Source organism: Mustelus asterias, chromosome 7 (assembly GCF_964213995.1).
Source record: "Mustelus asterias chromosome 7, sMusAst1.hap1.1, whole genome shotgun sequence".
Taxonomy (NCBI): domain Eukaryota; kingdom Metazoa; phylum Chordata; class Chondrichthyes; order Carcharhiniformes; family Triakidae; genus Mustelus; species Mustelus asterias.
The window spans coordinates 139846416-139872684 of record NC_135807.1 but is presented as its reverse complement, the minus strand read 5'-3'; the positions used below and the strand labels follow the sequence as shown (position 1 = coordinate 139872684).

The window sequence follows — 26269 nt, the reverse complement described above, 5'->3', positions numbered from 1 at the left end:
TGCTTTGTGTTACAGTTTAGCACAATCCCTCTGCCCAGACAGACTGCAGAAGCAGCAACCAGCCTTCAACTAATCACATTCCAAAACTTCAACCAATCAAAACACACACCCATTCTTCATTTAATCAATCAAATCCTGCAAATATTACAATAATGGCCAATTCCATCCTCTTCAGTTGCCATGACAATTGCTCACACATCATACAAAGCAAAGGGCAGTCTCGATCTCTCATCCATGCATCGCACAAGTGGATAGCACCCGGTCCAATTTGGGTTGATGCCAGAAAGCTCAGTTCCAACTGCAGGCATGCAAACCCTCCTGAAACATCCTGGGAGACTCCCGTTTCCTTATTGCAATCTGCCTGTTCTTCCCCGCCTCCATAAAAACACAACACCAAAGAGGCAAACGGAATAAAGAAACAAATTGTCAACAGGAGTGATAAAAATCAGAGCAATAAATCGTGAGATGAATAATGAGTCAGTGTGACTCAACAGAATACGTGAGAGTTTCCCCAAGAGTAAGAAAAATAAGCAAGAGGGACAGGCAAGCGTGAGATTCAGGATACAGTGTGTCAGAGTCAACACCAAAATAATGAGAATAGATGGAAAAAATGCTCTCGGCTAATTTAACATTTCCCTGTAGTACAGAAAGATGGACAGTGAAAGGATGATGAAGCAGCTCTTAGAATCATAGAGCGCATAAGAGGCCCTTCAGCCCATCGAGTCCGAACTAACATATTAAAAACATCTGAACTGCCACCTAATCCCATCTGTCAGCACTTGGCCCATAGCCCTGAATATTATGATGTGCCAAGTGCTCATCCAGATACCTTTTAAAGGATGAGGGGCAGCCCGCCTCCACCACCCTCCCGGGCAGCGCATTCCAGACCCTCACCACCCTCTGGGTGAAAAAGTTTTTCCTCACATCCCCCCTAAAGCTCCTGCCCCTCACCTTGAACCTATGTCCCCTTGTGACTGACCCTTCAAATAACGGGAACAGCTGCTCCTTATCCACTCTGTCCATGTCCCTCATAATCTTGTACACCTCGATCAGGTCGCCCCCTCAGTCTTCTCTGCTCCAATGAAAACGTGATGTGGAGATGCCAGCATTGGACTGGGGCACAGTAAGAAGTCTCACAACACCAGGTTAAAGTCCAACAGGTCCAACAACCCAAGTTTACACCTCTCTTCATAACTTAGATGTTCCATCCCAAGCAGCATCCTGGTGAATCTCCTCTGCACCCCCTCCAGTGCAATCACATCCTTCTGATAATGTGGTGACCAGAACTGCACACAGTGCTCCAGTTGTGGCCTCACTAAAGTTCTATACAAATCCAACATGATTTTCCTGCTTTTGTAATCTATGCCGCGATTGATAAAAGCAAGTGTCCCGTATGCCTTTTTCACCACCCTACTAACATGCCCTTCCGCCTTCAGAGATCTATGGACAAACACACCAAGGTCCCTTTGTTCCACAGAACTTCCTAGTGTCATATCATTTATTGAGTACTTACTTATCAAATTACTCCTTCCAAAGTGTATCACCTCCCTTTTCAGGTTAAATTCTATCTGCCACTTATCTGCCTATTTGACCATTCCGTCTATATCTTCTTGTAGCCCAAAATACTCCGCCTCACTGTTAACCATCTGTCCAATCTTTGTCATCCGCAAACTTACTAATCCTACCCCCCCCAGATAGTCATCAATGTCATTTTTTCAATGATGAATAATAGGGGGTGCAACACAGATCCCTGTGGTACGCCACTGGATACTGACTTCCAGTCACTAAACTAGCCTTTTGTCTTCACTGTCTGTCTCCTACAACTGAGCCAATTTTGAATCCACTTTATCAAATTATCCTGTATCCCATGTGAATTTATCTTCTTTACAAGTCTCCCACGTGGGACCTTGTCAAAGGTTTTGCTGAAATCCATATAAACTACATCGACTGCACTACCCTCATCTACACACCTGGTCACCTCCTCAAAAAATTCAATCAAATTTGTTAGGCAGGACCTCCCTCTGAAGAAGCCATGCTGACTATCCCTGATCAAACCTAGCCTCTCCAACTGGAGATAGATTCTCTCCTTCAGAAGTTTCGCTAATAGTTTTCCTACCGCTGACGTGAGACTCACTGCTCTGTAGTTCCCTGGTTTATCTCTACAACCCTTAAATAGCAGAACAACATTAACTGCTCTCGTCGTCTGGAACCTCCCCCATGGCTAAAGAGGAATTGAAAATCTGGGTCAGCGCTCCTGCAGTCTCCTCCCTTGCTTCCCACTGCAGCCTAGGGCACAATTCATCTGAATCTGGAGATTTATCCACTTTTAAGGCTGTCAATACCTCCAATATCTTGTCCTTCCCGATGTGAATTTGCTCAAGAACCTCACAGTCTCTCTCCCTGAATTCCACACCATCGTCCTCATTCTCTTGGGTGAAGACGGATGTGAAGTATTCATTCAACACTCTACCAATGTCCTCTGGCTCCATCCACTGATTGCTCCCTTGGTCCCTAATGGGCCCTACTCTTTCCCTGGTTATCCTCTTCCCATTGATATACTTATCGAATATCTTGGGATTTTCCCTACTTTTACCAGCCAGAGCTTTCTCATATCCCCTCTTTGCATTCCTAATTGCTTTCTTAAGTTCTATCCTGCACTTTCTATAACTCACTAATGCCTACACTGATTTGCTCCCCATGTACTTTTTAAAAGCCTTTCTTTTCCTTCTTGTGTCCTGAATATCTCTAGTCATCCATGGTTCTCTGGGTTTGTTATTCTTACCTAGAGGGAACCCTAGAGGGAACATGCTGAGGCTGCACCCTCCCCATTTCCTTTTTGAATGACCCCCAACGCTCCTCTCTAGATTTTCCCATTAGTAGCTGTTCCCAGTCTACCTTGGCCAGATCCTGTCTTATTTTACTAAAATCCGCTCTCCCCCAGAGACTCCTAAATTTCAATCAGTCCTTCAAACTGGGCCAAATTCGGACAAGCTCATCAGATGGCAATGAATCCACCACAACCCCCAACTCCATCAGCTCACCATTCTTTCGTCTTTATGCCTGCCTGACAAACGAGGCTGCAACTAGAGATAAAGTGGTGACATTAGCACAGCACAAATAATATATGAGGAACAGTGCTCTGAACCATAAACTATTCAGGAGCAACACTCTAGGGGCCATCTGGGCTGTTATAGTTTAACCAGACAGAGCACCAAAGTTATTGCTATGTATTCTAACCCCCTCAGCATGGTACATCAATTTGAATTAATTATTAAATACAACACCATACAAAAACATACCATGTGCTTCATAAATCTGCTTCCAGGCCAAGTGGGAATATGTTAATAATATAAATTGTAGGTCTACAAGTGACAGATAGGACCCTCTGCTTTCTCGGTATATCTTCCAGTCTCTCCCCCCCCCCCCCCCCACCCCACCCCACCCCCCCACCCCACCATGATAGGTTCCCTGGAGGCAGGGTGGACGAGCCATGCAAAAGCCCGCAGACTGCGACAGGACTGGACGATCTTGCTGGCGGCCAATGGCTCACTGCATCTGCAGCAGGAAAACCCACTGCAAGAGGGGCTGGAAAATCTCAGCAATTAGGTCTGCACGATGACATCTTATTAAAGCAGGAACAAGTCTACAATGTGGTGAGAGTTTAGTCATTTGGCCCAAAACACAGAATCGCAAAAGAACATTAGCTACTCATGAAATTGTCTAAAGTTTTCAATGTAGGATTTTATGTCGTTAGAAAGTTCGAGATCTTAAAATTGAAACCTCAAATCAGCATAAACACCAATTTCAGTTAATGTTTCTGCATAAAAACCAGAGATGACACTACACTGCACAAAAATGTTCATTGTTGTCAGTTACTTTTAGTTTAAAGGATTAAACTCTTTCTTTTAGTGTTGGAAAGGAAATCTCACCCTTTTCAGAATTTCCATCAACATTCCTTACCTGTGTAAGTAGCACAAACTGTGCAAACTGCCATGGAAGTAGGAATAAGATGGTCGCAATACAAAATGCAGCCAAGGTCTTTTTTTCCACACAGACTCTTCTATTGAAAGAAAAATATGTATAAAATGTTTAAATGTAGATATTAATTGTGATTGCACATGTACTCAATGTAACAAGGAATTTTCAAACAGGAAGATGTGGGTTAGTACCTTAGTATGCGAGTTAAAAGCAGCATCTGCAAGATTAGGAATGGGTAGGAGAAGCTCTCACGGAGAGGAGGGGTCCACATGACTCTTGTGCACTAAAACGAAAGCACAGCTGCTCAGCATATAGTTTCTCAGTAAATCAAAATCCAATACGTTACTCAAGTATCGTCCTTTCACCAAATGAACTACTTGCTGCATCCCACGCAGATGGGAACAATAACCTCAGCGCCTGGTAGCACTCTCCCAGGTACTCTGCTTGGTGTTCCAGTTGATATTAAAGTAACACCTTGACCAATGGAAAGGTGTTGAGAAAGTGTTCAATTATTCCACCACCAGTCAAAACGTCATGGAAAGATAACAGGCAAAAATGCAGGAGAATCAGAAGGAAGGAATTTAAATAAAGCAGCATTGTTGCTGCAATCAAATTGCATTTGTATCCTCTCTAACCTGCTGGCATTTTTTCTTTTCCTCACCAGTTTCTCTTCCCTCCCATCCTGAAGGTATTGGGGTGCTGTGTTGTGCCTTGCAGCACTTCAGACAAATAGCCATGATTCAGAGCTGAATTTTGACAGCACACACTGGTAGCCTGGGCTAGAGCCGAGTTCAATCTATCCTCATCAGTTCATTTGATTGCAAGTGTGGCTCAGTGATAAGGCTTTTACCCAAGAGGCACAGGTTGCGGTTTCAAGCCCCAAAACAGATCATTTAGGCCAACACTTTAGCACCGTACCAAGGGAGTGCTGCATTTTTGTTGGTGCAGTTTTTCAGATGAGACATTGAACAGAGGTCCATCTGCTTTCTCAGATCAGAGATCCACGTACAAGATGAGAGATCCCCCTTGTTTCCTAATCAATTTTTATTCCTCAATTAACACCATGCAATACAGAAATAACTTGGTTGTTTATCTCATTCCTGTTTATAGAATGATGCTGTGTGCAAAATAACGAATTTCAAACAAAATTTACTGGCTGTTAACATGCTCCAAGATACCTGGAGGTGACAGGCACTAGTTAAATTGAATGTCTTTTTTCATCATTTAAATGCCAAGACTGTGCCCGATTACAAACCACTCTCAGGTCTCCATCTTCACCAACCACTGAACAACCCTGCATCAGAATCTGTACTCTACCGGCCAACCCCAGGGAACCACTGCTTCTCAACTGGGAACAAGGCCCTGGCCGCCTTACTCATCAGGAAGCTTGGTGCACCTCCTGCCCATTACTTCTCAACTTTTATATCCAAAGGCTCAGCCAGGCTTTAAGACTCTTTTGTAGTCTTTTACATGCAAATCAACGATCACCATGCTGTGCGTCTGCTCACATGTACTCCAGAACCTAGCAAACTAATTAAAAAACAAGTTTAATTTTCCCATGCAAAAGCAAATACTGTGGATATTGAAATAAAAGTAGAAAATACTGGAAATACTCAGCAGGTCAGGCAGCATTGGTGGAGATAGAATTAATATATCAGGTCAATGACCTTTCACCAGAATGAAACGATTCACTTGGTTTCTCTCACCAAAGATTCCACTAGACCCACTGAACATTGCCAGCATTTTCTGCTTTAATTTCAGCTTTTTCCTGTTTCTAGATACCCTTGTGCTTAGACAATTTATTTCATTAGAATGCTCAGCAAGGTAAATTAGTTCATTAGAAGGCACTAAATAGAAAAATGCAATCAACCAATTTAGCTCCAGGAAAAGTCACTTATCATGATCTCCCCACTCTTTACAATGTGTGTGGCTGTTAGCCGAGGACAGGAGGAGACTTGTTTGGTTCCCCTGTTTGTACCGTCATATAGCCTGACGTTTGTTCTTAATGCTCCCATGCGAACTAAAGCATCTTGGGACGGTACCAGAGGGTGACTGGCTCCTCTGAAACAATGCCCCAGTAAAAAGCTTCGAGGAGCTGGGAGAGGGGCAAGGACACAGGAAAATAGGTCAGAATTTCTGCTCTAAGTGTGGTCCTTGGCAGATCGATCAAAGAGCAGCAGTATTTGTCATGTCAGTGGACTGGAATATCCTGCAGTCCATTTGAGGAAATCAGCATACGGGGATGGATAAGGGAATTACTAAATTAAAATGAACAACTCGATTACTTCCAGATGCTGAACTTAAAATGGAGAATAAAATTAATCGACGGGATGATCCACGTTCAGTCAGAATCTATATTAAGATTTTTGACGTGAATGAGCTGAGTATTCCTGACATATAACTGACATTATACTAATGTGGCCATTAAAATAAACTGTGGACCTGGCTGGGCAGAGATGTTAAGATCATAAACTGACTGCTTACTGCTCTCAAAACTTGAAACATTTCTTTCTCCTTCTGACCTAAAATTAATATTTGAATCCTGGTGTTAGTGGAATATAAAAGGCACACAGTTTATCCACTAGTATATGTTTACTAAATTCGCTTATAGTAATGTGAATCACTGATGTGACAGTGGAAGTCAAGTTTACATGTTTTCGATCCTAAAGAGAAACATTAGACTTCTGTAAGAACGAAGATAGGTATAAAAACATATTGGGCAGAATTTCCCCTCCCGCCCACCATGGGAATCGGAGCGGGCGGGGAGCGGGCGGGGAGCGGGCGGGGAGCGGGCGGGGAGCGGGCGGGGAGTGGGCCATGCAACAGTCTGTTGACCTCGGGCTGGATTTTCCTGACTTGGGGCGAGCGCGGCCGGGTGACTTTATCGGAGTCTTCTCTATCTTGGCACAGTGGTTCCGACATTTTATTTAAAATGCTTTGGTTCCAGCAATGCTCAACACTCCCAGCCACACATGTAACGAGTTACAACAGTTCTTAGTAGAGCCCTAGCTGGAAAACTAGATGTGAAAGTTCATAGTGACACACTGGGACATGTGGAGCCGATGGTATCTGAAGAGGACAGGGAAGGTGCAGGGGTTGGGAACAGAAAAGGGTTGAGGACGCACGCTCCAGCACTTTGGATGAGTTGAAGCTTTACTGACACCACCGTTAGATCACGAGTGAAACTGTTCACTAATGATCCCAGTGTTTGGTACGAGACACAGCTCCTCCAATGAAGCAGCCCATGTCAGCCTAACGCAACACTCCCAAATTCCCTCGCCAAAGGCAAATGTTCAAATACAAGAGATACTAAAATAAAGATTGAAAACTATAAGGAATTTGTAAAACTAACTTTTACACTTACCTCACCATGGTTAAAAAAAAAGCAAACGACAGTGATCACTCCACCAAGCCGGCTCCCACTGGAAAAGAAGACAACAGTTTCAACTTCATCTCTGCACACTGAGCAACGCATTCCTTTTGAGATTTCATGGGTTTATAACCATTATCCTAATGAAACCCCTCTTCAATCGGGTGTAAACAGCATTTGAAGGGATGCTCCCCAGCCTCAGTGCTCACCTTCTGTAATGTAGTCACTTAGTCCCAATCACAGCAGCCAGCTTGCACACAAAATCATCCCATAACAGAAATCAGCCTCATGTCCAGGATATTCTGCCTTGTTGATATTGGTTTTAGAGAATTCCCAGGATATATACCACTGAAACAGGCTATTTAGCCCAACTGGTTTGTGCTCCACTTGAGCCTTCTCTCAATCTTTTAACTAAAAATTTATCCTTCTTCCCTTGTTTGTCTGCTTAGTTTCCTCTTAAACGTATCCATGGTATTCACTTCAATCGCTCTTTGTGGGAGCAAGTTCCACATTCTCACCACTGTGTTGAGAAAATAATAACTTAAACTGGATGTTTCCAGTTGGGTTATCAACACGTATGCCTTTTCGAAGGAATCACCAAACCAGTATGGCATTGAGGGGGAAAGAGCTGTTCACTTTCGGGGGAAATGTAACTGATAAAAAACAGAGGCTAGTGACTTGCTGGAAATCACATGACAAGAGACAAGCTCTAAATTTTGAACACGAGGGTTTTTTGAGTTTCGTTTGGATTGAACTGAGAAAGTAAAAAGATGCCCAGCTCGCCTTCCTGTCTTGCCTGAAATTCTGTGTGGTTATTAACCCATGCCAAGGAATCCTTGCCTGAGTACAACTCGTCTGCAAGTGGAAACCTGAAAAGCTGAGACAAGAAGAATTGATCCAGTTCTATTTAATCCTCCAGGTTAAAGCTTCATTGGAAAGAACCTCCAGACATCTACAGGGAACAGCAGCGCATCTTCACACAGGGAACTCCAGATTAACAGCGGCGAACCTACTGCCCACCTCCACAGAGACTACGTGTGTGTCCTTCCCTTGTCTGTGTTAGTGTGCACGCTGAGGAATTTTTAAGAAGATATAGATAGTTATACTGCCAGATCAAAATTGCGTTCACAAGTTCTTGCAATTTATCAAAAATTATTTTTATTTTTGAATAAATCAATCGCTGAGTTAAAGTCTCTCTTTATTCTGGGACTAACAGCAGTGATGGTAAATAATTGGCCATTTTGGTGAGTAAATTAAATTTTTAAACTAATGGTCTGACCGATGGAGTAGTGGGGCTAGGAGAACTGCACACCCCTCCCATCCCGTTCACAACATTTGGGTAAAGCTGTTCCTTCCCTTTTGGATTTCTTGGTGACTATCTCACCATGATGACCTCTAGTTATTTTCTTCTCCACAAGCGGGAACATTTTGTGTGTTCCCTCTGGTTGAGTGGTGGATGTTGGCTAGGACACTGGGGAGATCTCCCTGGTCCTTTGCACCCACCTTGCGGATTGCAGTCTGTCAGCAGCAGAGTAAGTGGTCATTTATTTATTTGCCATTTGGGAAACATGGTTGTACACAGGATGACTGCTGTATTCTCTATAGTGACTAAAGCACAATTCATATGCTGTGAAATACTTTGGGACATCCAAAAGACATGAACACATTATAATATAGGTTGCTCTTCACCCTGGAGGCTTAGTTTAATATGAGCCATCACAGGTACAGAAATGCATCAGAATATCATATCTTATTTCCAACATGACTGGCCACTCACAACATGCGCCAGGAATTCTTGTTTAGCCACTCCACCACCTTCTCTCCTGCCAGACAATAGACAATATCTCTCACAATTAGAACAAAGTGACGGCTTTTAGGACTTTGTGTAGTTCTTGTACCTCTCCAATGAATTTAAAAATAAACTCCTGGAAGAGTATCTGCCGGAGGGAGATCCCCTTCAATCTGGTGTGTGAAATGGCTGTTCACCAACATAATACGGAAAATTAATGCTGTGACAGAAAGAACCAGCACAAAATTATGATTTAAGTATCCTGTAATAGTAATGAATTGAGCAGAATGTTTAGACTTCATGAATATAATATAAAATGAATATTTAAATACAAACGTACAGCATACCATGGGGCTTTCAACCCTCAGTGCACAAAACACAACATCCAGCTTAAAGGGGAAAAGCTGCTTTCAGTTCACTAAAACACAATGGTTGAAAGAGCTATCTATTCCAGTACATGCTATGGTGCTGGATTTGTCCAACAGGAGTGCCCTCTGGTGGAGTTAAGCACATCATTCCGCACTGTTCAACTCACTCCACATTAAATCACTGCACACAATTTAAACCAAGAAACAGTTTCATTACAGCACTGGTCAAAAAATACACATCACCTGACGCACCAGGACTAAAACACAAACCTCATTCAAGTAATACAAGTCCTATTTTTGTACAGTCTTCCCTTCATTCACTTTGCAGCAAAGAAATGCTTATACTTTGCAGATTGACACCTGCACAGACTGAATCTCGTCTCCTCTAACCCACCTGTCAGCCAGTATGAACCCAAACATTCCTACAGGCAACGCTAACACTTCCAATAATCTTCCTCTCCTTCACCATAATGTAAAATGCCACACGGTACTATTTGACGTGCCAGGACAATATTCACTAGCCATCACCATCAATAATAAATTTAATCATTTACCACTTACTGCTATTTGGGGGCTTGCTGTGTGCAAACTGGTGGATGTATTTCCCACAATACACCAGTAATTGCATTTCAAAATTAATTAAACGGCTGTAAAGTGCTTTGGGACGTCCCGAAGTTGTTCTCTATCAGTTATGGGTAGAACCGAGACACAAGGCGGGATTTTCCACTCAATCCACCATGTGTTTCATGGTGGCGAAGCCCATTGGCCAGTGATGGGACCTTCTGGCCCTGCCATTGTCATGATGTGGAGATGCCGGTGTTGGATTGGGGTGGGCACAGTAAGAAGTCTCACAACACCAGTCCAACAGGTTTATTTGGCAGCACAAGCTTTCGGAGTCTTAGGCTCCTTCATCAGGTGAGTGGGAGTTCTGTTCACAAACAGGGCATATACAGACACAAACTCAATTTGCAAAATAATGGTTGGAATGCGAGTTTTTACAGGTAATCAAGTCTTAAAGGTACGGACAATGTGAGTGGAGAGGGTTAAGCACAGGTTAAAGAGATGTGTATTGTCACCAGACAGGACAGTCAGTGAGATTTTGCAAGCCCAGGCAAGTCGTGAGGGTTACAGATAGTGTGACATGAACCCAAGATCCCGGTTGAGGCCGTCCTCATGTGTGCGGAACTTGGCTATCAGTCTCTGCGTTGTCGTGTGCCGTGAAGGCCGTCTTGGAGGACGCTTACCGAAGATCAGAGGCTGAAAGCCCGTGACTGCTGAAGTGTTCCTTGACTGGAAGGGAACACTCTTGCCTGGTGATTGTCGAGCGGTGATCATTCATTCGTTGTCGCAGCGTCTGCATGGTCTCCCCAATATACCATGCCGCGGGACATCCTTTCCTGCAGCGTATCAGGTAGACAACGTTGGCTGAGTTGCAAGAGTATGTACTGTGTACCTGGTGGATGGTGTTCTCACGTGAGATGATGGCATCCATGTCGATGGTCCGGCACGTCTTGCAAAGGTTGCTGTGGCAGGGTTGTGTGGTGTCGTGGTCACTGTTCCCCTGAAGGCTGGGTAGTTTGCTGTGGACAATGGTCTGTTTGAGGTTGTGCGGTTGTTTGAAGGCAAGAAGTCGGGGTGCGGGGATGGCCTTAGCGAAATGTTCGTCCTCATAAACCGCACCAACCTTCTCAGAAGACAAACATGGGACACGGCGGACAGACTGCCCTTTGTCATCCAGTACTTCCCCGGAGCGGAGAAGCTACGACATCTTCTCCGGAGCCTTCAACATGTCATCGATGAAGACGAACATCTTGCCAAGACCATCCCCACACCCCCACTTCTTGCCTTCAAACAACCGCACAACCTCAAACAGACCATTGTCCGCAGCAAACTACCCAGCCTTCAGGAGAACAGTGACCATGACACCACACAACCCTGCCACAGCAACCTCTGCAAGACGTGCCGGATCATCGACACAGATGCCATCATCTCACGTGAGAACACCATCCACCAGGTACACTGTACATACACTTGCAACTCGGCCAACGTTGTCTATCTGATATGCTGCAGGAAAGGATGTCCCGAGGCACGATACACTGGGGAGGCCATGCAGACACTACGACAATGGATGAATGAACACCACTCGACAATCACCAGGCAAGAGTGTTCCCTTCCAGTTGGGGAACACTTCAGCAGTCACAGGCATTCAGCTTCTGATCTTCGGGTAAGCGTTCTCCAAGGCGGCTTTCACAACACACAACAACGCAGAATTGCCGAGCAGAGACTGATAGCCAAGGTCCGCACAGGAGGACGGCCTCAACCGGGGTATTGGGTTCATGTCACACTATCTGTAACCCCCACGACTTGCCTGGGCTTGCAAAATCTCACTAACTGTCCTGGCTGGAGACAATACACACCTCTTTAACCTGTGCTTGGTCCTCTCTCCACTCACATCGTGTGTACCTTTAAGACTTGATTACCTGTAAAGACTCGCATTCCAACCATTATCTTGTAAATTGAGTTTGTGTCTCTATATGCCCTGTTTGTGAACACAACTCTTCACTCATCTGATGAAGGAGCCGGAGACTCTGAAAGTTTGTGCTGCCAAATAAACCTGTTGGACTTTAACCTGGTGTTGTGAGACTTCTTATTGCCATTATCAACAGTACTTCCCACTGAATGCACCCCTCACTGGGGGTTCACTGTTGGTGGAACCAGAAGATCCCACTGGCGTGAACACCCGAAAATTCTGGCCCTAACCTCTGCAACTCACATGCTGCCTGAGGTATAACATGAAGGTGAACTACTTGAAGACAATCATTCACATTTTATGTTGTACCTACGCACCATGGACCTTTCCAGACACACAAAGTTATTCATTAAGTTAAAGTCTATACATTCTGGTCAATTCATATAAAGAGATGGATCACAGCCTGGCAACTCCTCTATAACTAGGGGGGGATGGGGCAGTGTAAGGGAAGGAAAGAGGAAGGTACTATTACTTACACTCCCTCTTTTATTGGAGAAGGAGGGAAACAAGGGGAAGGAGGAGGAAAGGGACTATTACAGTAGCACAGTGGTTAGCACTGCTGCTTCACAGCTCCAGGGACCCGGGTTCGATTCCCGGCTTGGGTCACTGTCTGTGTGGAGTTTGCACATTCTCTTCGTGTCTGCGTGGGTTTCCTCCGGGTGCTCCGGTTTCCTCCCACAGTCCAAAGATGTGCGGGTTAGGTTGATTGGCCATGCTAAAAATTGCCCCTTAGAGTCCTGGGATGCGTAGGTTAGAGGGATGAGTGGGTAAATATGTAGGGATATGGTGGTAGGGCCTGGGTGGGATTGTGGTCGGTGCAGACTCGATGGGCCAAATGGCCTCTTTCTGTACTGTAGGGTTTCTATGATTTCTTCTAAATGACAAATCACTATTAATTTGATAACAGTTGTTTCCAACACAGCATTAATTTTGAAGATTATATTTGTGAACTGTTAGTTCACACAGCAGGTGCACTGGACTGAAGGGGAGCTCCAAAGCTGTTGCCTCTCCTCCGACTGATAATCTTCCAGGAGCTTCTTTTTAAATGCTGTGGAGAGTTACAATAAAAAACACTACTGTATCAGGCTATTAAAAATCTATAATCTAAAAGCAGCCAATCCATCCTGACATGATGAGCAGCAGGTACAGGAAGCAGCAGGGAAAGATCCTGCTCCAGAGTCATTGAAAAGGAATTAACTCTCAGCAGGTCCTAAAAATCCTGCTGCTTTCCCCTGTCCAGTTCAGCAAATTACTCCACAATTCAGGGAGTTAACTGAGAAAACATACCATTGCTTTCCATTTGAACTGCTTTAAAAGTATCAAAAAGGAAATGCAACTTTTTTTTTTAAACCGTGATCAGGAATGTGTTGCCTGAAAGGGGAGCAGAGTCAACAATAGTTTTAAAAGGGGGGAATTGGAGAAATATTTGGAAAGGAGAATGGTTCAGGGTGATGGGGAAAGAGCAAAGGGTGTGGGACCAACAGCTCTCTTAAAGAACCAACCCAGCAGAGATATGATGGGCTGAATGGCTTCCTTTCTAGTTCTGTGACTACCGGACACTACTCGTCATTTAAAATCGCCTCGGATACTCCTGACTGCAGTGAGAGAAACAACTGAGAAAACCCTTTATAAATAAAACTACTTTATTGCCTCCTCATATTAAATTCTGATCATTAAGCTTTTCCTACTGGCCACATTAGGAAGATGAAGTGCATCTGCCAAGTTAAGATGCATTACAAATCAGCATGAGTTTTGTATTTTGTCAATTAAAACCTGAGATTTCTAAAGTGCACAAACAAGAAAGGTTCTTGCTGTTGTGAACATATAAAATTCAGTGTGAAAACTGAGTTAACTGATCAGAATTGTACCATTGAGTGCACTCACTGAAGATCCTAGCAGATTTACAGAACCTGGAGATGCTCATGTATAGCAAGCAAAAGAGTACATTTATTCTCACCCTCCAAGGCATCCTTTGCTGAAGTACTGTTCCATAATTGTCTGCTAGTATCTAGCATTAATATTGTACCATTCATGGCCTCCGGATGTCCCAGAATGCTTTATAATCAAACAGGAGTCATGGGTTATTTTATGACTGGAATGTTTTTGGGAGTAAGAGGGGGGATTTGACCAAGCACAGAAGGACAGGAATACCAGTCATCATTCAAATAATTTCACAGTAGGTAACAAAATCAATTATGCACAATTCTGCAGCCAGACTTGAGACTCACAGAGACTCAATATGTATTAACACATATTACCCAGATTCAAACAAATGCAACCAACCTCCAGAACACAATTTACAAAAGGCAACAAATATATCCATTGTCTCTTAAATGCCTTTAGTTATTTATTCATAAGAATTTCTAGAAAGCTTTCTCAGAGACAATAAGAGCATATCTTAAATTCAGTCATTGATCCATTCATCCCATATGCTCCCTAGCTATTATTGGCTCATTACTAAATGGCTTGCCCCAACACGTCGTGTAGTGCAAATATTGGGCTCCAGCAGAAAAGCATCATTTCAATCCCACCTCATCTGTTAATGACACTGCAATATCCTTACCTCAAAAACGTTCCATAGAGGAAAAACACCGACATCATCAGCCCATTTAAAATAAAAACAAATGTTACATAAAAGTAGGCAGGGTCTCCCATTCCTGTCAAACAAGAATAAACAACTTTAAGTTCACTATCTGCACTAACATTTACAAATGGGGAATAAAAAATTGCCAAATTTTAAGAACTTGCCTTCACAACTCTCCACGGGACTGAAACCTTTCCCTCGGTCCACACGCCAGCACATTTTAGTTGAAATGCCAAGAATGTCTGCAACGGCAACGTAAATGCGATACCAGCTGCCCAGCACTACCTAACCAGAGAAGAAATCAGATTTTCCATGATATAAGTGGCAATTTTAAACTAAACATTGCTCCTCATGGTGTTTCCATACAAAGCACATCTGGAAATAATATCGTAGACACTAGTCCTTTAACTAATAAAGCCCCATTTATGATGCTATCACCCATGCATTAAATAGAATTCTAACGTTTGGATTTAAAACACAAGATAATAATTGTTAATGAGCCAGTCATACTGTTGTCAGCAACATTACTACAATAATTCTTTTGCCCAATCACATTGAAATGCATGGCCATTTGTGGAAGTCCCAGCTTAGTCAGAATGTGATGGGTTTGTACCGTCTCTAGGATCTGAGCACAGAAGATAGCTTGATGCTGCAAGCTTTGGAGATAGAAACATAGAAAAACTACACCACAATACAGGCCCTTCAGCCCACAAAGTTGTGCCGAACATGTCCCTACCTTAGCGATTACTAGGCTTACCTATAACCCTCTATTTTACTAAGTTTCATGTACTTATCTAAAAGTCTCTTAAAAGACCCTATCGAATCCGCCTCCACCACCGTTGCTGGCAGCCCATTCCACACACCCACCACCCTCTGAGTGAAAAACTTACCCCTGACATCTCCTCTGTACCAACTCCCCAGCACCTTAAACCTGTGTCCTCTTGTGGCAACCATTTCAGCCCTGGGAAAAAGCCTCTGACTATCTACTCGATCAATACCTCTCAACATCTTATACACCTCTATCATGTCACCCCTCATCCTTCGTCTCTCCAAGGAGAAAAGGCCGAGCTCACTCAACCTATCCTCATAAGGCATGCTCCTCAACCCAGGCAACATCCTTGTAAATCTCCTCTGCACCCTTTCTATGGCTTCCACATCCTTCCTGTAATGAGGCGACCAGAACTGAGCACAGTACTCCAAGTGGGGTCTGACCAGGGTCTTATATAGCTGCAACGTTATCTCACAACTCCTAAACTCAATTCCTCGATTGATGAAGGCCAGTACACCATACACCTTCTTAACCACAGCCTCAACCTGCACAGCTGCTTTGAGCATCCTATGAACTCGGACCCCAAGATCCTTCTGATCTTCCACACTGCCAAGAGTCCTACCATTAATATTATATTCCGCCATCCTATTTGGCCTGCCAAAATGAACCACCTCACACTTATCTGGGTTGAACTCCATCTGCCACTTCTCCGCCCAGTCTTGCATCCTATCAATGTCTCGCTGCAACTTCTGACATCCCTCCACACTATCCACAACACCTCCAACCTTTGTGTCATCAGAAAACTTACCAACCCATCCCTCCACTTCCTCATCCAGGTCATTTATAAAAATCACAAAGAGTAAGGGTCCCAGAACAGATCCCTGGGGCACTCCACCAGTGACCGACCTCCATGCAGAATATGACCCATCTATAATCACTCTTTGCCTTCTGTGGGCAAGCCAGTTCTGGATCCACAAAGCAATGTCCCCTTGGATCCCATGCCCCCTCACTTTCTCAATAAGCCTTGCATGGGGCACCTTATCAAATGCCTTGCTGAAGTCCATATATACTACATCTACTGCTCTTCCTTCATCAATGTGTTTAGTCACATCCTCAAAAAATTCAATCAGGCTCGTAATGCATGATCTGCCTTTGACAAAGCCATGCTGAGTATTCTTAATCATATTATACCTCTCCAAATGTTCATAAATCCTGCCTCTCAGGATCTTCTCCATCAACTCACCAACCACTGAGGTTAGATGCACTGGTCTATAATTTCCAGGGCTATCTCTACTCCCTTTCTTGAATAAAGGAACAACATCCGCAATCCTCCGGAACCTCTCCATTGATGATGCAAAGATCATCGCCAGAGGCTCAGCAATCTCCTCCCTCGCCTCCTACAGTAGCCTGGGGTATATCTCATCCGGTCCCAGCGACTTATCTAACTTGATGCTTTTCAAAAAACTCCAACACATCCTCTTTCTTAATATCTACATGCTCAAGCTTTTCAGTCCGCTGCAAGTTTGCACTACAACCACCAAGATCCTTTTCCATAGTGAATGCTGAAGTAAAGTATTCATTAAGTACCTCTGCTATTTCTTCCGGTTCCATACAAACTTTCCCACCGTCACATTTGATAGGTCCTATTCTTTCACGTCTTATCCTCTTGCTCTTCACATACTTGTAGAATGCCTTGGGGTTTTCCTTAATCCTGCCTGCCAAGGCCTTCTCATGACCCTGTCTGGCTCTCCTAATTTCCTTCTTAAGATCCTTCCTACTAGTCGTATACTCTTCTAGATCTCTAACATTACCTAGCTCCCTGAACCTTTTGTAAGCTTTTCTTTTCTTCTTGACTAGATTCGTTACAGCCCTTGTATACCACGGTTCCTGTAACCTGCCATAACTTCCCTGTCTCATTGGAACGTTGCTATGCAGAACTCCAGACAAATATTCCCTGAAAATTTGCCACATTTCTTCCGTACATTTCCCCGAGAAAACCTCTTTCCAATTTAAGCCTCCAATTTCCGGCCTGATAGCCTCATAATTCCCCTTACTCCAATTAAACATTTTTCTAGCTTGACTGATCCTATCTTTCTCCAAGGCGATTGTAAAGGAGATAGAATTATGATTACTATCTCCAAAATGCTCTCCCACAGAAATCTGACACCTGACCAGGTTCATTTCCCAATACCAAATCAAGTACAGCCTCTCTTGTAGGCTTATCTACATACTGTGTCAAGAAACCTTCCTGAACACACCTAACAAACTCCTCCCCATCTACACCCCTTACTCTAGGGAGATTCCAATCAATATTTGGGAAATTAAAATCTCCCATCACGACAACTCTGTTATTATTACACCTTGTAAGAAGTTTAACAACACCAGGTTAAAGTCCAACAGGTTTATTTGGTAGCAAAAGCCAAAAGTGGCTTTTGCTACCAAATAAACCTGTTGGACTTTAACCTGGTGTTGTTAAACTTCTTACTGTGTTTACCCCAGTCCAACGCCGGCATCTCCACATCATTATTACACCTTTCCAGGATCTGTTTCCCTATCTGCTCCTCAACATCCCTGTTACTATTGGGCGACCCATAGAAAACACCCAGTAAAGTTATTGACCCCTTCCTGTTCCTAACCTCCACCCACAGAGACTCCGTAGACAATCCCTCCATGGTGTCCATCTTTTCTGCAGCCGTGACACTATCTTTGATTAACAGTGCCACTCCCCCACCTCTTTTGCCTCCCTCCCAGTCCCTTCTGAAACCCGGCACTTGAAGTAACCAGTCCTGTCCCTGAGTCATCCAAGTCTCTGTAATGGCCACCACATCATATTTCCAAGCAGTGATCCACGCTCTAAGCTCATCCACTTTGTTCACAACACTCCTTGCGTTAAAAAAGACACATCTCAAATCTTCGGTCTGAGCACTCCCCTTCTCTATCACCTGCCTATCCTCCCTCTCACACTGTCGGCAAGCTTTCTCTATTTGTGAGCTAACCTCCTCTCTCCCAGTCACTTCAATTTGATTCCCACCCCCCAACCATTCTAGTTTAAACTCTCCCCAGTAGCCTTAGCAAACCTCCTCGCCAGGATATTGGTTCCTCCTGGGATTCAAGTGCAAGATCAGTGAGACAAGGGCAATAGGTGCATAAGATAAAGCACAAATGAAGTTCTGAATGCTAGAGTTTGTGCAGAGTGCAGTTGATGAGGCAGAGCTGAGCAGAGAATGCGAAAGGATATTTGAATCTCCTCACCATTCAGCGCTCACTTTGTCTATCCTGCTACATAAACAGGAGTGCAATGTAATGTTGGCCCTGAGGTGGCACGGTGGAACAGTGGTTATTTCTGGTTAGCCGAGTGCAGACTCGATAGACCAAATGGTCTCCTTTTGCACTGTAAGGATTCTATAGTTTGAAACCACATGCTAAATAGAGAATTCAGCAGAAAACCTACCTCTGGATAAAGATTGAATCGTTTCAAGGTATTGATAACCAAAGGATATTCAGTCAGGCGATCATTCATTATGTAGCTTAAACCTTCACGGTATGAAGGTGCTTCAATTATGGTCTTAAAGAAAGAATAATACAAGCCCTAAAAGCAGAAAAGATATTTAGAAGCATTACATGACAAAGCAGACTTATCCACAAACAAAAAGATTGCCAACGCTGCTTTCCAACCATTCCACCATCATTCTATGGAAAAACGGCTGTTCCCTGAAAGTGAAGGGGGGTTTGGAGGTTTGCAAACCCCTTCCTATTAGAGAAACAGGGTACAATTAACAGATCAATGGGGATTAGAAATTGTATCACCTGATAATTTCTAATTCAGGTGTTTGGTGACCTAACATCTTGACTGCCATTTAGCTGTCTGATCTGGCGAGGTGACGCCAAGTAGGCTAGCTATCCTGGGGACTTGGAGGCTCATCACTGTAATACAAAGCAATGCTTACCATCTCAGTGCGAAAAGCCATTTCCCTTTCTAGTGTAGAAAGGTGAGAGAAGTGTCGATTGTTTTCAAAGAGACTAGATATATGGTACCTAAGGCAAATGAGAGCAAAATTAGAATGGTTTAGACATTGCTTCCGGTGTTGAGAAAAGGTCCATGATATCGCTGCTGATTAACCAGTCACATGCTATCAATGGCATGGTGGTTAGCATTGAAATTAGGACCTAGGATAGACTATACAACCCCTCAAACCTGCTCCAACATTCAATAAGGTCACAGCTAAACTTCTCCCTCATTTCCACTTTTTCTCTTTCCCCATATCCTTTTATTCAGTTTGAGCCATGAGTATACACGATGAATGAACATCCTCATCCCTTTGGGATAGAGTATTGCAAAGATTCTGAATGCTCAGTAAAGAAGCTTCTCCTTCTTTCAATCCTAAATGGCTGACCCCATATCCCGGGCTGAATCGGAGTTATTATCGTCTCTCGGCAGGGAAGAAATAGCCTTTCAGTATCTACTCTGACAAGCGCTCTAAGAATTGTATACTTTGCTGGGCAACAGCTTTCTAACAATATTTGAATGTCTTCAATCGCTCACTGCTGGAAAATCAAATACAAGAAGCAGCAAAAAAGACATCAGTCAATAAGAGAACTCAATGCAAGCAAATTAATTGCAGTGAAACTGCAGGATTTAAAATGCACATCGCACTCTAGGGAAATGCTTAAATTAATGGATTTTTTATTTTCCAGGATCAGACACAGATAAAACAAGCCACTTGATCTCAACCTTTCAGATGACAAGTTTGATATCTTCCCCTTACTGCTGCAGATTATTTTTCTAGCAGCCCCTTAGTTACCACACCTGTTTTCACATAACATGTAGCAGAAGTAATCTTCCTGCCTGGCCCCTGTTCAAAATTTGGTTTTCAAATCATGTGCTGCTGCTTCTCTTTTGTTCTCGGATCTTGTTATTCCTCAAAAAAAACTAGAACAAATTAGCTAATCGTTTATCTCACTGTGGGATCTTGCCATATGAAAATTAGCTGCTGCACTTCCTACATTACAATGAGTTCAACACGTACTTCATTGGCTGCGGAACACTTCTGGATATCCTGATATTGTGAAAGACGACAGAAATTCAAGTCATTAATTTTTTTCACATCTGTCAAAAACGGCACGTCTAACAAATGGGTGCTGAAGCTCCCTGTTCAGCACACATTCCTAAACACTTCCTAATTGCATCTTGAATTAGGATTTTCCTCAAATGAATTAAGACCAACTGTTCTGTAGTCATCTGGCTTATCCTTCAAGTCCTCTTGAACGGAGGAAGGACACTGTGTACTACATCCTCACAATGACGCCACATCACTCTTTCTTTGTTTCTGGGTACACTCTTGCACCCTCGAGGAACGGATTAATATTCAGTCTGTTTACCCAGCTGGTATTCTAACTGCAGCATGAGGTGCACAAATGACACAGGGCACGTGCTCGAGATGGAACACAATAGTGTTACATTTCTCTGATAACATTCCGAAAGCAGACATTTTATCACATTAATCGTCTCCTCTGTTGTACTCAGCCTTCATTTGGATCCCAGAGGGTTTAGACCTCTTCCCTTCCTATTAAGGTATTGTACTGATGCACTAAACTCTTTCAGTTCTCTAAAATAAAAGCAAAATACCTGCAGATGCTGCAAATCTGAAACAAAAACAGAAAATGCTGGATTAACTCAGCAGGTCTGGCAGCATCTGTGGAGAGAAATAAAGTTAACATTTTGTGTCCGGAAACAGACTTGAAACATTAACTCTTTCTCTCTCCATAGATGCTGCCAGACCTCTGAGTTTTTCCTTCCAGTTCTCTCTTGACACCCCAATCTTCTTTTCATCCTCTTTTAATATCATTTTGTATTTCTCCCAATGGCCACTCTCCAATCTCCATCCAAAAACAGAATTCCCTAATCTCCCTTTTAATTTCTCAGTAGGATAAAACTCTGACCTGCGGTTAATTTGACAGAAGACGTCACCAAAGTATAAACAAAGAAGGTTAATTTGTTTAAACTGACATTTCCTGTTACACATTATACATGACGTGGAGATGCCGGCGTTGGACTGGGGTAAACACAGGAAGAGTTTTAACAACACCAGGTAAAGTCCAACAGGTTTATTTGGTAGCAAATGCCAAATTTTGCTACCAAATTCTGGTAGCAAATGCCATTTGGTAGCAAATGCCAAAGCTAATGGCATTTGCTACCAAATAAACCTGTTGGACTTTAACCTGGTGTTGTTAAAACTCTTGCACGTTGTACAACCAGCTATGGGGAAACAGCAAATATTAGCACTGTTGCATTAACTATATGTTGTAACAAATTAACCTGGTGACTGTGGGTAAATGGGAAAATCGGAATATCTATTTAGATCAGATTTACACATCCTAACTATATTCCCTTAAACTCCTAGAAAATGAGTTGCCGGATTGAACACAGAGTGGTTTTTCATCATCAGCTGATGTTGCCAGCTAGGATATCCCAGGGATAAAGCCATAATTTTATCTGCACTCTTACCTAAAGCTCGCCATGTGCCAAATATTTCAAAAACACTGTCTGCATGACCTTGTCTGCTGATTAATAAATAATTTTTAACAATGGGGGCCAGTTAGCTCAGTTGGCTGGACAGCGGGTTCGTGATGCAGAGTGATGTCAACAGCACAGGTTCAATTCCCGCGCTGGCTGGAGCTTTGACCCTTGCATGAGGTGTGGTGATCCTCAAGTTAAATTGTCAACAGTCAGCCTATGGTCATCTGGTGACCTGACCATTAGTTTTTTTTAGTGTTTGACACTTGTCTAGTTTATATTGGTGAACAGCACCATGGAAACGCAAGATTCTGATGCAAGGTCAGGACCTGAAACGTTAACCCTGAGTCTCTCTCCACAAATGCTGCCAGACTTAGAACCATAGAATCCCTACAGTGCAGGAGGTGGCCATTCGGTCCATCGAGTCTGCATAGTCTCTCTGAAGGAACATCTTACCCAGACCCACCCCGTGCCCTATCCCCTTGACCCCACACATTTAGCATGGCCAATTCATCTAATCAACACATCTTTGGACACTAAGGGTCAATTTATAATGGCTAATCCACCTAACCCACACACCTTTGGACTGTGAGAGGAAACCAGAAGACCTGGAGGAAACCCACACAGACGGGGAGAACATGCAGACTCCGCACAGTCACCCAAGGCCGGAAATGAACCAGAGTCCCTGGTGCAGTGAGGCAGCAGTGCTAACCACCGTGCCACCATGCTGAGTATTTCCAGCAATTTGTACCACTTGTAGACAGCAGTGGAGACTAGTCATTGAATATACTCAAGGCTAACTTAGACAGATTTCTCCTCAACAAGGGAGTCGATGATTATAGGGTTACAGGTCCAAAAGTGAAGTTAAAATAATAACCGGATCAGCCATAATCCTATTGAATGGCAGAGCAGACTTCTACACCTCAGTCCTATGTTAAGTAACTTTTAATTTTCACTCACAAGGGTGGTTATAAATTGAATATTAAGTGACAAATCAAAGAGAAATCCAACAGGTTTTTGAGGCTAAAACTCATTTACTGGAAGACATCAGTAACTATACAAAATATTAGACCACCAAAACTAATCTCAAAATACAGACTTGTAAAGGAATCAGCTAACACTTACCAATGTAAAATTCCTGCGATGATAGCTGTAACAGAGCATATCAGTAGAAGGTTAAAAAGCAAAGTCCTTAAAATTGTTCTATCCACTCTTTTCCAGCAGATACATATCAAATATTAAAAGCTGTGTTAGAAACATGGGAGGTTTATGGCTCAGGAAGAAGCCATTCAACCCATCATGTATATACCAACTAACAGTGTTATCCAGTCTAATCCACTTTGCAGCCTGTAGATTACAACATTAGAAGTATAGATCCAAGCATTTAAAAAAATGTGATGAGTGTTTTAGCCTCTACCACACTTTAAAGCAGGGAGCTCCAGATCCCCACTAATCACTTGGGTGAAATCAATTTCACATTCCCAAATAATACTTCCACCAACAGCTTTAAACCTATGCCCCTGATGATTGAACACAAAGGTCAATAAGAACACAACCAATATAAACACTTCCCTTTTCTTCCTTCCTATCTCTTTATCCCCTCCCTACACCTTCGGCCTTTATCTATCACAGCTCTTCTTCCTTTATTCTCCCCTCCCCAGCTTGCTCCTTCCTGTTCCTCCCTCTCACTCCTCATTTACTCACAATTCCCCAACGCCCTTCCACTATAGGGCAGCACAGTGGCACGGCACCTACATCAACTGCCTCACAGCGCCAGGGACTCAGGGTTGATTCTCGGTTTGGGTCACTATCTGTGCAGAGTTTGCACATTCTTCCTGTGTCTGTTTGGGTTTCCTCCGGGTGCTCCAGTTTCCTCCCAGAGTCCGAAAGACATGCAGGTTAGGTGCATTAGCTGTGCTAAATTCTCCCTCAATGTACCTGAACAGGCGCCGGAGTGCAGCAACTTCATTGCAGTGTCAATATAAGCCTATGTGTGACACTAATAAATAAAAACTCGCCCCATGCCCCTCTCAAAGATGGTGACTGCCAGCCTCGTCATACTTCATCACAACCCTTCCCCTATTCTCCCGAAATGTCTCCTCCCATTGCCTCGATTTCCCCTACCACTGAATTCCCCCCCTCCTCTCCCTTCCTCTTCTCATTCTTCGGCTACCATTCCCTGTCCACAGTCCTCATTCCCTCTTACCCATCCCCTAACCTCATTGTCTCACCTCCCCCCTCTCAATGTTCCCCTCCATTTCTCCTTCCCCACTCCACCCTCCATTTCTCCTTCCCCATCTCTCCCCCTCCATATCCCCCCCCACCCCCCCTCCATATCCCCCCCCACCCCCCCTCCATATCCCCTTCCCCATCTCCCCCCCCGCCCCCCTCCACATGCCCCCCCCGCCCCCCTCCACATCCCCCCCACCCCCCTCCACATCCCCCCCCACCCCCCTCCACATCCCCCCCCACCCCCCTCCATACCCCCCCTCGCATTCCTCCCCCCCCATTCCCCATCCCCCCACTCCTTCACCCCCCCCCCGCACCTTAACCCCCCCCTCTCCCTCACCCAGCAGGATGATGGTCCCCAGGCAGCTGAGTGCCGACTCGCTGAGCCTGAGCGGCCCCCGGATGCCGGAGACCCATTTTCCGGAGTGCCCCAGGGCGGTGGCTTTGCTCTTGTTGGCGGCGCAGTCTTTCGGGCGCTCCCGCCGCGGGCTGGAGGCTTTGGGCCTGTTGCTGGGAGGCGGGCAGCGCTCCCTGTCATCGGCCGCGGCCCGGCTCCGGGTCTTGACCGGCATGTCGGGGCTCCTGCTGCTCCCGGGCCGAGGCCCAGTCTGAGCCTGGCTGTGTGAGTGGCGGCTGCAGCCGGAGCTCCGCTCCCTCTGCCCGGGGAACAATACCCGTCACCACGGCAACATCCCCAACAACAAGGAGAGCAGCGGCTCCACAAGAGCAGCCTCCGAGCGCGGGAGCTGCAGCTTGACCAGACCTCCCAGCCTTGGCCAGGAGCCCAACCAGCGCATCTCCCTGGCAACCTGACAGCGCGCTGTGCTCGCCCCGCCCCCAGCCCCCCCGCCCCGCCCCCAGCCCCCCCGCCCCGCCCCCAGCCCCCCCGCCCCGCCCCCAGCCCCCCCGCCCCGCCCCCAGCCCCCCCGCCCCGCCCCCAGCCCCCCCGCCCCGCCCCCCCAGCCCGCCCCGCCCCGCCCCCCCAGCCCACCCCGCCCCCCAGCCCGCCCCCAACACCCCCCAGCCCCCCCCAGCCCGCCCCCAACACCCCCCCAGCCCCCCCCAGCCCGCCCCCAACACCCCCCCAGCCCCCCCAGCCCACCCCAGCCCCCCCTAGCCCGCCCCCAGCCCCCCCCAGTCCACCCCCAGCCCCCTCCAGCCCGCCCCCAGCACCCCCCCAGCCCAGCCGCCCCCCCCGCCCCCACCCAGCCCCCCGCCTCCAGCCCCGCCCCCAGCCCCACCCAGCCCCCAGCGCCCAACCCCCAACCTGCCCCCAGCCCCCAACCGGGGCGGCACGGTAGCACAGTGGTTAGCACTGCTGCTTCACAGCTTCAGGAACCTGGGTTCGATTCCCAGTTTGGGTCACTGTCTGTGTGGAGTTTGCACATTCTCCCCGTGTCTGCGTGGGTTTCCTCTGGGTGCTCCGGTTTCCTCCCACAGTCCAAAGATGTGCGGGTTAGGTTGATTGGCCATGCTAAATTGCCCCTTCGAGTCCTGGGATGCGGAGATTAGAGGGATTAGTGGGTAAAATATGAGGGTGAGAGGGATTAGCAGGTGGATATGGGGAGAAGGCCTGGGTGGGATTGTGGTCGGTGCAGACTCGATGGGCCGAATGGCCTCTTTCTGCACTGTAGTGTTCTATGGTTCAACTCGCCCCGCCCCCTCCTCGCCCCGAACCTGCTCCCTCCTCACACATCCCTCTGTCCCAGCAACTCAATCTCCACAGGCACCACTCCCCCGAGCAACTGGGATGGTCCGACTAGCAACCAGCACCCCCTCAGCACTGACCCTCCGACAGTGCGGCACTCCCTCAGTACTGACCCTCTGACAGTGCAGCACTCCATCAGCACTGACCCTCTGACAGTGCAACACTCTCTCAGTACTGACCCTCCGACAGTGCGGCACTCCCTCAGCACGGACCCTCTGACAGTGCTGCACTCCCTCAGTACTGACCCTCTGACAGTGCGGCACTCCCTCAGTACTGAGCCTCTGACAATGCGGCAGTCCCGCAGCACTGACCCGCTGACAGTGCTGCACTCCCTCAGTACTGACCCGCTGACAGTGCGGCACTCCCTCAGTACTGACCATCTGACAGTGCGGCACTCACCCTATACCGACCCTTTGAAAGAGCGGCACTC

The 26269-nt window shown here is 45.5% G+C and overlaps 1 protein-coding gene across 3 annotated transcripts in view; it reads right to left on the bottom strand.

The window, feature by feature from the left end:
* Window positions 1-24984, bottom strand: part of dpy19l1l (dpy-19-like 1, like (H. sapiens)) — an 80122-nt gene extending 55138 nt beyond the window's left edge. For all 3 annotated transcript variants that reach the window (XM_078216930.1, XM_078216931.1, XM_078216932.1), the window contains exons 1-9: window positions 24472-24984; window positions 23028-23052; window positions 19336-19423; window positions 18840-18977; window positions 14784-14904; window positions 14599-14692; window positions 7343-7400; window positions 4170-4261; window positions 3961-4060 (exon numbers count right to left, since the gene is read on the bottom strand). In XM_078216930.1, the coding sequence (XP_078073056.1) occupies window positions 3961-4060; window positions 4170-4261; window positions 7343-7400; window positions 14599-14692; window positions 14784-14904; window positions 18840-18977; window positions 19336-19423; window positions 23028-23052; window positions 24472-24703 (948 nt within the window). In that variant the 5' untranslated portion in view covers window positions 24704-24984. The remainder of the gene's footprint in view (window positions 1-3960; window positions 4061-4169; window positions 4262-7342; window positions 7401-14598; window positions 14693-14783; window positions 14905-18839; window positions 18978-19335; window positions 19424-23027; window positions 23053-24471) is intronic.
* Window positions 24985-26269: the final 1285 nt, after the last annotated feature.